This window comes from Penicillium hispanicum (genome assembly GCF_028827665.1).
Source record: "Penicillium hispanicum strain IBT 35686 chromosome Unknown utg000003l_segment0_segment0, whole genome shotgun sequence".
Classification (NCBI taxonomy): Eukaryota; Fungi; Ascomycota; class Eurotiomycetes; order Eurotiales; family Aspergillaceae; genus Penicillium; species Penicillium hispanicum.
This window is the reverse complement of record NW_026623195.1, coordinates 3640869-3654377: the sequence shown is the minus strand read 5'-3', so window position 1 is coordinate 3654377 and position 13509 is coordinate 3640869. Positions and strand designations below refer to the sequence as shown.

General features: G+C 55.9%; 6 protein-coding genes across 6 annotated transcripts; 2 read left to right on the top strand and 4 right to left on the bottom strand.

The window, feature by feature from the left end:
- Nucleotides 1–26: 26 nt before the first annotated feature.
- Nucleotides 27–1532, bottom strand: N7459_003761 (flavin-containing monooxygenase; the record flags this gene model as incomplete). The annotated part of the gene is made up of 1 exon (XM_056942945.1): nucleotides 27–1532. The coding sequence occupies one exon, from the start codon at nucleotides 1530–1532 to the stop codon at nucleotides 27–29; it is 1506 nt and encodes a 501-aa protein (XP_056802828.1).
- A 693-nt stretch (nucleotides 1533–2225) lies between these two features.
- N7459_003760 (lipase/thioesterase family protein) lies at nucleotides 2226–3380 on the top strand (the record flags this gene model as incomplete). Its single annotated transcript, XM_056942944.1, has 2 exons — nucleotides 2226–2571; nucleotides 2656–3380. 2 exons carry the CDS (start codon nucleotides 2226–2228, stop codon nucleotides 3378–3380), a joined length of 1071 nt encoding a protein of 356 aa, XP_056802827.1.
- Nucleotides 3381–3755: 375 nt separating this feature from the next.
- N7459_003759 (SDR family oxidoreductase) lies at nucleotides 3756–4811 on the bottom strand (the record flags this gene model as incomplete). Its single annotated transcript, XM_056942943.1, has 2 exons — nucleotides 3756–4032; nucleotides 4090–4811. 2 exons carry the CDS (start codon nucleotides 4809–4811, stop codon nucleotides 3756–3758), a joined length of 999 nt encoding a protein of 332 aa, XP_056802826.1.
- Nucleotides 4812–5856: 1045 nt separating this feature from the next.
- On the top strand, nucleotides 5857–7692 carry N7459_003758 (cytochrome P450; the record flags this gene model as incomplete). The annotated part of the gene is made up of 4 exons (XM_056942942.1): nucleotides 5857–6060; nucleotides 6121–6566; nucleotides 6639–7023; nucleotides 7078–7692. The coding sequence occupies 4 exons, from the start codon at nucleotides 5857–5859 to the stop codon at nucleotides 7690–7692; spliced, it is 1650 nt and encodes a 549-aa protein (XP_056802825.1).
- Nucleotides 7693–7998: 306 nt separating this feature from the next.
- N7459_003757 (uncharacterized protein) lies at nucleotides 7999–9728 on the bottom strand (the record flags this gene model as incomplete). The annotated part of the gene is made up of 4 exons (XM_056942941.1): nucleotides 7999–8122; nucleotides 8183–8859; nucleotides 8949–9443; nucleotides 9510–9728. The coding sequence occupies 4 exons, from the start codon at nucleotides 9726–9728 to the stop codon at nucleotides 7999–8001; spliced, it is 1515 nt and encodes a 504-aa protein (XP_056802824.1).
- Nucleotides 9729–10829: 1101 nt separating this feature from the next.
- pgxB (uncharacterized protein) lies at nucleotides 10830–12372 on the bottom strand (the record flags this gene model as incomplete). The annotated part of the gene is made up of 5 exons (XM_056942940.1): nucleotides 10830–11216; nucleotides 11278–11523; nucleotides 11579–11752; nucleotides 11813–11980; nucleotides 12037–12372. 5 exons carry the CDS (start codon nucleotides 12370–12372, stop codon nucleotides 10830–10832), a joined length of 1311 nt encoding a protein of 436 aa, XP_056802823.1.
- Nucleotides 12373–13509: the final 1137 nt, after the last annotated feature.

Below are 13509 nucleotides of genomic sequence, written 5' to 3'. Positions count from 1 at the left end.
ACAATTGGGACCTGGGTTGCTCGCGCTCACGTCTGCTTGGGACGTAGACGCAGGCTGGGGCCTTGCACAAACTCCAATCCCTCGTCAATATTCCCCTTCAGCGCAAAGCGCATATCTTTGGTGTAGTGGTCGCGTGGCTGCCAGGGCCCACGATCCCCGGCCTTGGGCAAGTACCTCGAGGCGGCCGTGAGGTAAGTCGAGTTGAGGCGCGTCAGTGGGCGTGGCTGCAGCGCCGGTGCATCCTGCGCCTTCAACCGCGGCGTGGCGGCAATCAGCTTCCGCGACTCGAGGGTCTGGAGCAGGCGGGTGATAAAGGTTGCGGTTGCGTCGGCGCCGAGCGTCCAGGAGGCGTTTGTGTACCCAATCACGAATGAGGCGTTTGGTAGGTCCTGCAGCATCATCCCATTCCACAAGTACTTGGAACTGACGTCGATCTGTTGGCCGTCCACCGATAGCACCGCGCCACCGGCCATCTGCAGTTGCAGACCCGTGGCGGTGATGATGATGTCTGCGTCGAGGGTCTCGCCCGAGCTCAGCGTCAATCCCTTCTTGGTGACGGTCTTGATCGTGTCGGTCTTCACGTCAGCCTTGCCGCGTCGGAGACTACTGTAAAAGTCACCATCGGGACAAACGCAAAGCCGCTGATCCCAAGGGTTATAGCGCGGGTTGAAATGCGGATCGTGGGGGATATGGTCGGGCAGCTGTGGATTGGCCCTGCGCTTCAGGACCCAGCGTGCCACCGAGGGGAACCGCTGGCAGAACAGGAAGAAGATGCGCGCGGACAGGATCCACAGCACACGCTGTAGTTTCTGGTAGGCGGCCGAGGGCAGCAGGTATGATAGCCAGTGACTGGCGGTACGGTTGGGGAGCGACAGGATGTAGGAGGGACTGCGCTGCACCATCGTCACCCGCGCCGCCTGCTCGGCTAGGTTAGGTAGGAGAGTCACCGCAGTCGCCCCGCTGCCGATGATCACGACCTTCTTGTCCTTGTAATCGAGATCCTTTGGCCAGAACTGCGGGTGGATGATCTGGCCCTGGAAGGCATTCAGCCCCGGGATCACGGCCTGCAGTGGTTTCTGGTAGTTGTAGTAGCCCGTGCCGAAGATCACGAAGCGTGCAGTATACGTCTTGGCCTCGCCGTTGCGGTCGACGGCCAGCGACCAGGTGTGGTTCTCGCTGGACCAGTCGGCCGAGTTCAAGCGATGGCGGTACAGAATGTGCTGGTCGATGCCAAACTTTTCCGCGGTCTCGCCGATGTACGATTTGATGGCGGAGCCCTCGGCGATGGGATTGTTGCGCTTCCACGGGTTGAAGGCGAAGCCGAAGGTGAACAGATCCGAGTCGGAGCGGATGCCAGGATAGCGAAATAGGTCCCAGGTGCCGCCCAGGTCAGACCGGGCTTCGAGAATGGCATAGCTGAAGCCGGGCAGCTGTTCTTGGATGCGATAGGCGGCATTGATGCCAGAGATGCCGGCGCCGACGATGATCACGTCGAAGCAGCAGTCCGACTGCACATTGGCGTGGTCGTTCATGGTGAGGTTGGGGACAGAAAGGGCCAGTGGCGGTTTTCACCAGAGACTCGCCGTCGATGGGCGGATGGCCGTCTTTAAAAGCAGTTCACATGCCTCGGTTTCTGCGGTTGGAGATCGGCGGTGGTGTGGTGGACTGGATAGGTTTGGTTGGCGCAAAAAGACCGCGCAGACGGCATTGTAAGAGATCTCATTACCTTCCGGGAAAAAGCATGTCGAGGAAGATAACAGATACCAGACAAGTGTTGGTGTGCATTCTACCGCATCGACGGATTGCACAGTAGATGGAACTAGATCTCTCCATTGTTGTGGTGACGCTGATCGCGATGCCACAATCCATGCCGTGGAACTCCTCCTCTCTCCTTCCAACTTCATCTTCATCTTCCCCTTCCCCTTCCCCTTCCCCACCATCGTCCATCTTCACACCTTCTGCAGCCGAGGATCTCCACCTCGCTAGACCCGAAAGCAAAAAGCAAGGCACCTCGGCCCCAACAGAAAAGCCCTGAACAATAATGGATCCCCTCCGATCCCTACCATAACGAGATAGCTTTGCGAACCGATCGACGCCTTGTCTACCATCCGAGGTCGAACCCGCTGCACACATGCGATCCGACTGCCTTCCCCCGCGCCAATAGAGAAGGATAAGATCAGACGCGCGATGGTCGCAAGACTCGGTCGAGCGATGCCCGTGTCACTATGTCATTGAGTCGCGTGAAATTGACGCTCCAGGAGAAGCTGGACTTTCTCCCCGCGCTGGGCTCGATCGTCCTCACCATCTTCTATGCGCTCTTGACCGGCCTGTGGCGCACCGAACGCCAGGCCAAAACCTTGTTCCTGCACGTCGGATACGCGGTCTTTCGCAAGATCACAGCGCGCCTGTCGCCTCTCCAGATTCAGTATGCGGTGCCCCCGTCCAACAAGATCTATGAGCGCTACGCGAAGAAAAGCGGCGCGCTGCCCGAGACCGTGGAACTGGGCCACGGCGCCCTCGGCCACTGGATCGGGGATCGCAATGCAACGAATGTGCTGGTCTGGTTCCACGGTAAGTCCGCGCGACAGACTCACCACCCAACAGTCTCCCGTTGAACGAGATTTGAACTAACGGTGAGCCGTGGGGTGTGAGCAGGTGGCGGATTCACTCTCCCAGCCAACATCGGCTACTTCAAATTCTATGGTCGGCTCGTCCACGACCTCCAGCGCTCCGGCAAGAGCGTCGCCGTCTTCGGTCTCACATACACCCTCGCGCCGCAGGCGACCTACCCGACCCAGCTGAAACAGGCGGTCGCCGCCGTGCGGTACATACTGGCGCAGCCCAACCGCGACCCCGCGACCGTCTTCCTGGGTGGTGACTCGGCCGGCGGCAATCTGATGGGCGGCGTTCTGTCGCATCTGGCGCACCCGCACCCGCAGATCGAGCCCGTGAAGCTGGGCGGCAAGCTCGGGGGTGCTACGATGATCTCGCCCTGGACGCTGTTGGATACCGAGTTCCCCGGCCAGGAGATCTATGACGGCGGCGACCTAGTCACCCAGGCCGTCGCGGGACCCTGGTCATCGGCCTACCTGGGCCACGCCCAGCGCGACAACTATACCGATCTGTTCCATGCGCCGACGGACTGGTACGAGAGCTTCCCCATCCGCTCGGTGCTCATCACGGGCGGTGGCAATGAGATTATGTTGCCCGTCATCAAGGAATTTGCGCAGAAGTTCCAGGCGGGCTTTGGCAATGTGGAACTATTCGTTGGAGACCGCGAATGCCATGTCGCGCCCATATACAATCTGTACCTGGGCGACCACACCCAGACCGCGCAGGGTAAGAAGGTCCAGTCGTGGTTGACCGAGCTGGCCCAATAATAGACTCTAGCCTGGAGAATGGGGATGGGCGATTCTTTTCGGGGGGTGTACATAGGCTTTTGATGTGGAGAGAATTCCAAACTTGCTTGACATGTCTTGTCTGCTTCAAATCACACCGTCGCTTCCGGAATATATATGAACAACGTACCGAAGGGGGCTCCATTGGGCCCTTGGGAGTCTGATCTACAAGTGTTACAACCGCCAAGTCGTACCAGCCGGGCGTGTGGCCTCCCAACATGCAGGCCTCTCACTACATGGATTTCGTGCACACCGGTTGGGGGGAATTACAATTCAATTGCAGGAGACAGGATATACGACACTAGGATCAAATTGCATTTCATATCATCACAAATTGGGATCAAACTCCTCCAGCTTTCAATTGCCCTCCTTCTGCTGCACCCCACGCATCTTGCGCAACGAGCCCGAAGCAATGGAGCGTACTCCCTCCTGCATCCAGGTTGGCAAGGCTCGCACCAGGCTGGCGGTCGACAAGTGAGCTGGAATCATCACCTGGCCACTGCTCTGGGTGAGAATCTGGTTACAGATGGCATCTGCCACCGTCTGCACCGTCAGGATGGGCTGGCGGAAATGGGATTCGTGGTCGGTGAGCATCTTAATCATGGGCGTCCGGACCCACATGGGGTGGACAACGCTATCCACGCTTAGTCGCCGTTGTGGTGCTCGAATCCGGCCGACAGATTTGACTCACCTCGTGCGCACATTAGGCGCATTGTACCAGGACCGCAACTCCTGCCGCAGCGTCTCGTGGAAGGCCAGTGCACTCGCCTTGGAGCAACAGTAGTCGGCCATCTCCCCCAGAGCTACAAAGCTCGCCATGCTGGCAATGGTGATGACATGGCCGTGGTTGGCACGAATCATGGCTGGCAGGAACTCCTTCACCATCCAGAAGTGCGAGATGGTGTTGACCTCGAAGGTCTGGCGGATCTTCGATTCAGGCTCATCCAGAATTGTCCCGTCGTGGCCCACGCCGGCATTGTTGACGAGCACCGTGGGATCACCATGGTCCCTGCGGATGGTGATGGCCACCTCGGCGACGCTCTGTGCCGATGTAATATCGACCCGGTAGAAGGAGACATTGGCGGGCAGCTGGAACGTGGGTTCGACGATATCCAGAATGATCACCCGAACGCCGGTGCGGGCCAGATCTTCCATGACCTGCTTTCCAATGCCACTGCATCCCCCTGTTAAGAGAACGAGCTCGCACGAAGGCACCCAGCGTCCCGTCCCGCGCCAATTGTTGTTGGACCATTGCGATAGAGACCGGTTGAGTGACTGCACAACTCCCAGAGCGACCACCACACCAAAGGCCTTTTGAGTGAGCGGATTGTGCAGCAGATGCTGTACGGGCGCGGGCAGTCGCGCGAGCGCGCTCTGCAGATAGTGTTGAATAAGATCGAGGTACGCAGTCATGATTGTCGATAATAATATGATGGTGATGGAGGGAGAATCATACTAAGGCGACGGCCGGGGACTTTTTATGCGATGCGATTTGCAACCCCGTCTGGAGAAGTCTGCCGAGTATACTCCAGAGAAGCTCCATCAACGACTCGGCGCAGGGGGAAACACCATCCACAACCGAGGTACCACCGTTGGCACTGGACTGGGACGTATGCATGGGATGGTAAGGTTGACTTTCATAAATGAGGCCGTTCAACACTGACTGCACCGAATGGGAATGCTCTGCGAACGACTCCGCTGCGGAGTCAGTCCGGCCTGCAGGTCAGAATAGCCTGACATGAAAACTCTAGGGGGATTTCTAATCGGAGCGAGCAGGTCGGAGAGTTCTTACCTCTTTGGTCGGGTCTGCTGATTGGCCCATCCAGTCTGGAGTTGCGCGACGATCTTCACATGCACGCCGTGCTTGACGCTCGGTTAGGGCTGTTCGAAGTACTGGTAAGTACCCAGAAGTACCATGGCACGGCATTTTACCCTGCGGGATACTTCCAACTACATGCTATACGAACATCCGATCGCGCTTCTCGATGGGGCTCGGATGGAACTTTGGACACCAAGAGACGATACTCCAGTTACTTGGATTTCCTCAGGTTAACTAACTAGGTTACCAACTCGCTTCTTGAAGCTATGATCTCATCCCCCCGCGTGTCGATCCTTTCACAAGCTGCTCCGGCGCATCTGATCCCCCAGCAAATTGACAACCGTGGCATTGTTGCTCCTGCCTACACTTGAGGCGACAACATTGTTCTTATCAATGAACCCGCCATGGGCCAACCTATGACAACGTCGAGGTCGATCTTTCCCTAACCGGTGGGCTCGTTCCCCTCATGCCGAATGCCCGCTAGTTATATAGTCGGTGGGGATGGGTCAACCACAGTTAGGGCCCGTCTTAAGGTTACTGACGGTTTTTCCTGGGATTGCACATCTCATCAAACACACGTCGCTTGGCCCGGACGAGACTCTTCGATTGAGAAACCACTGTGGTGCCTGTCGGAATCCCATGGCAATGGGCGGCGGTTTACCGGCCCTAACGGGCTTCACCCTGATTGAAGCTTATCTGTTTCATCGCACCGTATTCGGTGATGAGAGCTTTTGGGCGGTCGTTCTAGGGGCCTTCGGAGTAAATCTTTCGGTGCTGGCCTGCTGGAGTCTCCTCATGTGGCCATTCTTCCTGAGTCCGCTGCGACATCTGCCCACAGTCCCAGTATACCTCCAAAGGGTTTCGACGGGAAAAAAATGAATGTCTGCTGACGCGTATGGTTAGGGCCTCATGAATCATACGAAGATTATCTTTGATTCGCCGCGTGGCCGCATGCCGCTGTACTGGATGAAGACCATCCCCAACGACGGCCTCATCCACCTGCGTGACATGATCGGCCAGAGCTACCTTCTGCCCACCAACCACCAAGCTCTCCTGGACGTCATGAGTACCAACACCTATGACTTTGAGAAGCCCTGGCGGGCCCGGGACTTTCTGGCTCGGATCCTGGGCTTTGGACTGATCCTATCAGAGGGTGCGGCCCACAAGAAGCAGCGCAAGGCTCTGACTCCGGCCTTCAATATCAAGAACATCCGTGCAATGTACTCGCTGATGTGGGACAAGACAAACCAGTTCCTTGACGAGATGGAGAAGGAGCTGAAGCGGAATCCGATGGAGGGCACCAACTCAGCCGCCGGGGTGGGCAAGCTGGAACTAGGCGTGTGGGCAAGGTACGCGACAACTTCCACGGCGATCGCGGTGATCCGGGGATCGTGAGCTCTCCATCCTGACCGTGTTGCTAGTCGCCTCACACTGGATATCATCGGCCCGGCGGCCATGGGCCGTGATTTCCGCTCGCTGCAGAACACTGACAACAAGGTGGCGGAGAGCTTCCTCCATATCCTAGAGCCAACCACCGAGAAAATGGCCTTTCTGGCGATGAACTTCACACTACCCCAGTGGATTGCGCAACGAGTGCCCTGGCGCTTGAACGATGTGGTCGCTAGTGAAACAGGATTCCTCCGAAATCTGTGTGATGACATTGTCCGTGAGAAGCGAGAAATCCTGGCCAAGTCCAAGACCTCCGCCCAGGACCTCGAGGCGGACATTCTCGGCACCATGATGCTGGGTGGAGACTTTTCCGACACGGAGCTGGTCGATCAGATGCTGACGTTCCTTGCGGCTGGTGTAAGTGCTCTCTCGGCCTCGTTCTGCCGTTTGAAATCCACTAACAGGGTACAGCATGAAACCACTGCGAGTGCCCTCACCTGGGCCTGCTATCTGCTCACCCTGCACCCGGAAATACAAGAACGCCTCCGCGCGGAGATCCGCGAGAAAATCCCCACAGGCAATAGCCCCGTCACCTTCAACGAGCTGGAGTCCCTGCCCCTCCTCAACGGAGTCTGCCAGGAGGTGCTGCGCTTGTACCCGACAGTCCCGGTCACGATCCGTGAATCCATCCGCGGCACGGTGGTGGCAGGCAAACGCGTCCCCAAGGGCACCCGGGTCATCTTGTGCCCGTACGCAATCAACCGCAGCCCGTTATTCTGGGGCGACCATGGCGAAGAATTCGTGCCTGAGCGCTGGATGGACACAGACAAGAGTGGCAACCCGGTACCCAACAATAACGGTGGCGCCTCGACCAATTTTGCGCAGATCACGTTCCTGCACGGCCAGCGATCGTGTATTGGGAAGGACTTTGCGCGCGCGGAGCTACGCTGCGCGGTGGCCGGGGTAGTCGGAAGATATGCGTTCGAGATGCAGGATCCAAAGCAGGAGATCCATATTGCCGGTGCCGTGACGACGAAGCCAGTTGAGGGGATGCATCTGCGGATGCGCCGGGTGGATGAGTGGTAAACGGGATCTATGGTATATAATGAACTAATGTCATGATTGATCTCCTTCGGGCGTTAATGGAAATATTCTTGCGCCCCTGTTGACCGAGTGTATGCCCATGGTGGTACTATCTTAAATATCTGATGCCTCCCAGTTTAGACTTATAGTTGATTCCCAGCCCGGAGACCTCAAGACTGAGCCTAAGGGTACGAGGATGATCGAACTCGGCAAGTCCAACCTCTGCTGCTATTCAGGCAGTTACAGGAAACCATTTCATTGGGAAAATAATGCAGCAGGGCTCAAATATCATATGGCACACGGCTGCGCTCAGCGCCACTTGGAACCACGCCACTGCACTGCGATAGTCGGGATGACGCTGACAACCAAGATCAGGCCAATTGCTGTGCCAGCACCGCCAGCCCAGCCCAAGTTTGCGAACATCTGTGGGAACCTAAGCACGGGTGAGTATCGATGGCAGACTATCAGTCATAGCAAGGGGACATCACCATACCAGAAGGGACCAATGAAACCCCAGATCTGACGCACAAAAGTTATGAAAACACCCACACTGGCGGCATCTGCCCGATAGCAGTCAACCGCATAGGTGATATTGATCGTCGTGACGATCTGGTTCCCGCCAGCGGCGATGGCCGCCCCGACGATGGGAGTAACATTCCACTTGTCGCTGGCCTTGCCCAGCTGAACTGCAAACACAGCAACACCGCAAATTGTCAGTGCATGGCCAATGTAGCTGAGCCACAAGCGGTACTCAGGCGCCGGGGCTCGCCCGGTGCTCTTATAACGCAGGAGCATCCATCGATCAGAGATCAGACCGCCAATCTGCTCGCCCAGGACGGAGCCAATGATGAGCCCCAGGAACTGCAGACCGACCTGCTGGGTGTTGAAGCCAAACTGCTCCGGAAAGACCTGGGGGATTTCAATGGTAAGCATGATGCTGCCCCATAGGAATATCATCGCATAGGCGCAGGTGGGTAGGAGCACGCAAGGCTTGGTGAGATATGTTAGCGGCTGCACAAACTCCCAGAGGCGCAGCGGCGTCGAGTCGATGCGGCGGAACTTGAAGAGGCTCTGCGCAACGCTGGTGACTTGTTGCGGAGTACCCTCTTGACGGATATACAGGGACTCGGACCCCAGAAACAGATACACGAGAAATTGCACGCCGTTGACCTGAGCGTATCCACGGTTAGTGTAACCATGGTGCGGAATTGAAAAGGAGCAAGCGGAATTAAAATGTCAAAAATAGAAATATGACTGACAATAGCCAGGACCCAGTAGATCCACCGGTAGGAGATGCGCAGGGCCAGAAATCCGAAGAGGAAGGGTGCCACTGGGACACCCAGGGTGACCATCAATGTCCAGTATCCCATACACCGCGCCCGGTCCTTCTTGAAGAACATCTCCGCCACGACGGCACTCCCGATGGCCGCCGCGGGACTGATAAAGAAGGCCGTGATGGCACGGCATAAACCCATGGTGCCGTAAGAGTGGCTCGCCGCACAGCCAATGTTTCCGATCATCGCGCTAATCAACGAGATCAGGAAGATTGGGCGACGACCGAATCGATTAGAAAGCGGGCGCCAGAACAAGGGCGCACCACCGAGTACGGCGATGAACAGCGATACCAGATAGCTCGTGCGTTGCATGCTCACGCCCAAGTCGGTGGAGATGTTGACAAAGGCCGACTGGATGGAGGCGGCCGTGAAGAGACCGATCATGGCGTGGAAGACGACCAGGGACAAGTTGAGGGTTTTCTATCCGACGGCCCATTCTGTTAGGTCTGTCTCCTTTGTTTCTCCCGTGAATTGGTAGTTGCTCACTCTCCATTTCGGCCAATTGTATGGGTCTGCGTCGTTCATATCCGGGAGGGGATCGAGATCAAGTGTGCCATGGCGCGCCAGCAGGTACTCGCGATGCTCGTCAGAGAGATGAGCCACTCGGTCCTCGACGTAGAAGGCCTCCTGCTTGCCGGACTCCACCACGCCAGGGCTAGCGACGGCACCCTCCACATGCTGGGGGTGGTCATCGCTTTTCTCCATGGTGCTGTCGGAGAAAGCGGCGTCACGAGAGTGAAGTAAACTAGGGCAGATGTTCTGGGCCGGCGTTAGCGAGACGTGACTAGACGCGGGCATGGGGTTCTTATAAGACATGCCAGGTCCCTGCGCCTAGCTGCTTTCCGTCCTCCACATTTCTCTTTCTCCGTCTCCACACGTCAACTGGAACGAGCGTCTGCACTATATCTAGGGGCGTCTCCACCCCCGGACTTCTCGACCATTCCGGCACGATGATCACGGCGAGACCCAGAACCAGATGGCGTGGGGGTCGCGAATGCCCGGGGGGAGCTCATCCTAGTCAGGTCATTGGCCACAGCGCATGTGTGCCGGATATGACTTCTGCCCTGCACTGTGGGGATCGTGGGGTGTGGGGAGCAGCCAGACCTGTCGGCGCCAATTGAATCACTCGAGATGCTCCAGAACAATCCCCGGCTTTCTCACGTTCTCAGAATCCGGGGTTTCTGGGGACTCCAAGTGGAGTCTAGCCCAGCATGCCTCATATGTGCCCCAAAAACGCCATCAACGCGCCTTCGCAAAGGCAAAGAGCTTCCCTTCCACCGACGTCGTCGCGAAATGCTCCCCCCCCCCCCTTTCTCACTTTTGGTGGCGGTCTTAGCTCTCCACGGTTTTGACTCACTGCAACATCATTATCATCATCCTCCTGCTCCAGCGGTCAAAGCTCCGTTGGGCCGGCGTGGAGATCGACTAGGCTCTATGCGACTGAGATTCACCGAGGCGACCGTTGAGATATCTCTGGGGCGGCGACCGGATCGCTTCAGATGGCCCTAGTGGGATGCAATCAACCAAGATTGTGGAAGAGGGAATTATGCAGACCCTTGGAGATGCGGTCGAAGTAAGCTGAATACTCATTGTTTAAGATCATGAGCAGATTAAGAAGACCTCAGAGTTGATTAGAATGCTAACACCTATCGAGTCTCGTTCCAGCACCCGACCATGTTTGTGCTAGGGCTTATCAATTACCCTACGGGGTTGCCAAAGTGCAGCATACTTAGTAGCAATGGATCGCCTATCTTCCGTCTAATGTTCGGATCCACAAGGATTCCTCGCCTCTTGTCGTCGGTAGCTTTAGGTCGAAGTCGTCGAGTTGCATGCTACCCCAATATCTCCATCAATGCCATCACAGATTATCTCAGGCGGACTACCGGCTGGACTGGTCAAGTTAATGCGGGACAGATGAATGTCAGAGCACACCGCGTTGGGTGAGCAGGTCAGATCGACCACCACGCGGTCCTCCTTCCCAGACGAGGTGCCATATATGTTATCGAACACGATATTGGTGACATTGACCTGCGAGGGATATTGGGCACACTCGGTCGCATTGACGTCAAAATAGCACTGGTCCAGCACCACCGGATTGTCTGTGTTTTCGATGCGGATGTTGCGGTAGGTGATGTTGTTGATTCGCCCGTAACCCACATCCTGGCCGGCCCACGCTTTCAGACGTGCTCCATTCTATGCCCGTCTTAACCACGATCCGCATTGATATTATCGGGTCATTCACGGTAGGACTTACCTGACCATTCAACAGCGTCACATTCTCAATATACGCGTTCTCAATGATGTCCTGGACTCCGGCGTATTGGCCAATGCTGCCCATACTCACGCCGTGCGAGTTATTACACCACAAATTCTGTACAAATATGTTACTCGTGTTGGGCTTAGGGGAGAAGCAGTCGTCTCCATTGTCAATTCGAGTGTTGGTCACGCTCAGTCCGTTCACGTTGTACGAGTCGAAGCCATCCGTGTTGGCGGCGCCAGCCTTGTCATGATCGTGAGTACCAGCGTAGAATGGACTCGGGGAACAACATCCATACCGAGGAGTTGGTTGAGTAGGCATGAATATACACATTGTCAAAGGAAATGTCGTCGGTGCGCACGAAGAAATTCGTCCAGCACGGCGAGTTCAACTGGGTGATGCCCTCCACTCTAACTCGAGTTGCGTTGTCGGTGAGGAACAGGATGGGACGGTAGAAGGTGTTATCGGGATTCTAGGAGCAATGTGAGCCTGGGAAGAGTGTAATCCCTTGGGCTCGGTGGTCTTCTCATACCAAGATCTGGCTTCCAGCGAACTCATTGTACCATTTCTGTCCGTTGCCATTGAGTGTGCCGTCTCCGAAGATCTTGATATCCTGGCCACCCCAGACCCAGAATGTAATAGACTTCTGGAAGGTGTAGTAGAAGTTGTTGGCTTGCCAATAGGTGATGTTGTTGGTGAACTAGTCACGGGAGTGTCAGGCTGCGACGTCGACCGGGACATTCCTCTTTCTTTTACCTTGATTTCACCCTCCAACTGGACCTCGATGTCATTTAGAAAACCAAGATCCAGCTTCTTGCCAATCACATATGTTTTCCCTTTCTCTAGCAACAGCCGTCCACCATGATTAGCCTGCTTTATCCCCCAGAGGAAATCGGCCGCGATATCGTCATCGTCATTCTTCGACGGGCGGATGATGACCGTCTGGCGATCCGGGTATTTCCCGTGATCAGCCCCAACGCTCTTGAGGGCAGCCTTGTCCTGGGCAGAGATGATCTGCGCGCCTGGGATGAGGTGATCTGTCGCAAAAGCACTCACTGCGCTCATGACGAGCGTTCCCCACAGGAATTTCATGGTGAGGACTAATGACCACAATCAACACGTACCCGTCGAAGAGGACAGTCACTCACACACCAGAATCGGTCTTCAGCGGCCGCTGTGAAACTGAAATCTGGACTGAAATCTGGACTGAACTCCGCCGATGCTGATCCTGGGCCTGTCCACTCTACTTGAAATAGTTGACTGGCTTCGTGATTTCCCCGGACAACATGAAGGCCGAGCAGCGCTGATCAGCAGGGACTGGCGCGGAGAATGTCGCATTTCTCCGCCTGTAGGATTGCACGGAGTCACAGCTGCTTTCTGATCATAGATGTCGATCAACAGGGACCATCGCTGAGGTGTTTCCGGTCATCTCACGCTCGCATCATCATGAGGGTCATGCATTCTCCCCGCATTGTGCCAAGTCCAGCGTGTGGGGGAATCGCGGAGAAAGTCAGCATTCAAAATGCTTGCTAGCTCAGTATGAAACTCCACGTCAGGGCTGTTTTGTGGCCGGGGTCGATTCGGCCGTCTTGGAATCTCTGATTCGTAGACGCTGGAGGAATAGTCTCCACCAATCGACAGCGTCAAGACCCAAATCACATTTGAGTGGTCGGTTTACCTGGACAGTTTTACTAGGGTATCATGCAATTCGCATGAATTGGCGGAAGAACTAGCCATGAAAATATATACCCGTGAGTCTCTCGCTTTCTAACTAATCCATTACCCAAGTACCTTACCATCCCTGGCAGGTCGTTGGCATGTTGCTGCACAGGAAGGATGATGACAGACTGCAACTTGAATAAATCAAGTGTGATGGCAAAATTTGTGATTCAAAGACCTAGTACGTAGTTTTCCAGAGCCATAACAAACGACGCATCACTCATCTTTTCTTCGCAGCTTCTTGACTGCCAGGACCAACCCGTGGTGCAACTGATATTGCCGGACAACCAGGCCAAAGGGCGATAGGCTCAGAACCAAGGGTTTGGTATCTAAATACCAGATACCATAGGCAGCGCGTGAAAGTGTACCACACCGATATTGTTGATGCTCTCATTGGGGGGGGGGGGGGCTGCCAACGCAGCGTTTCGAGTTGCACAATTCGCACGTCTTTGGTAGTGCATCTTCCGATCTCACAGCATCAACCTTCTGGCTGCGACAGGATATGTCGAT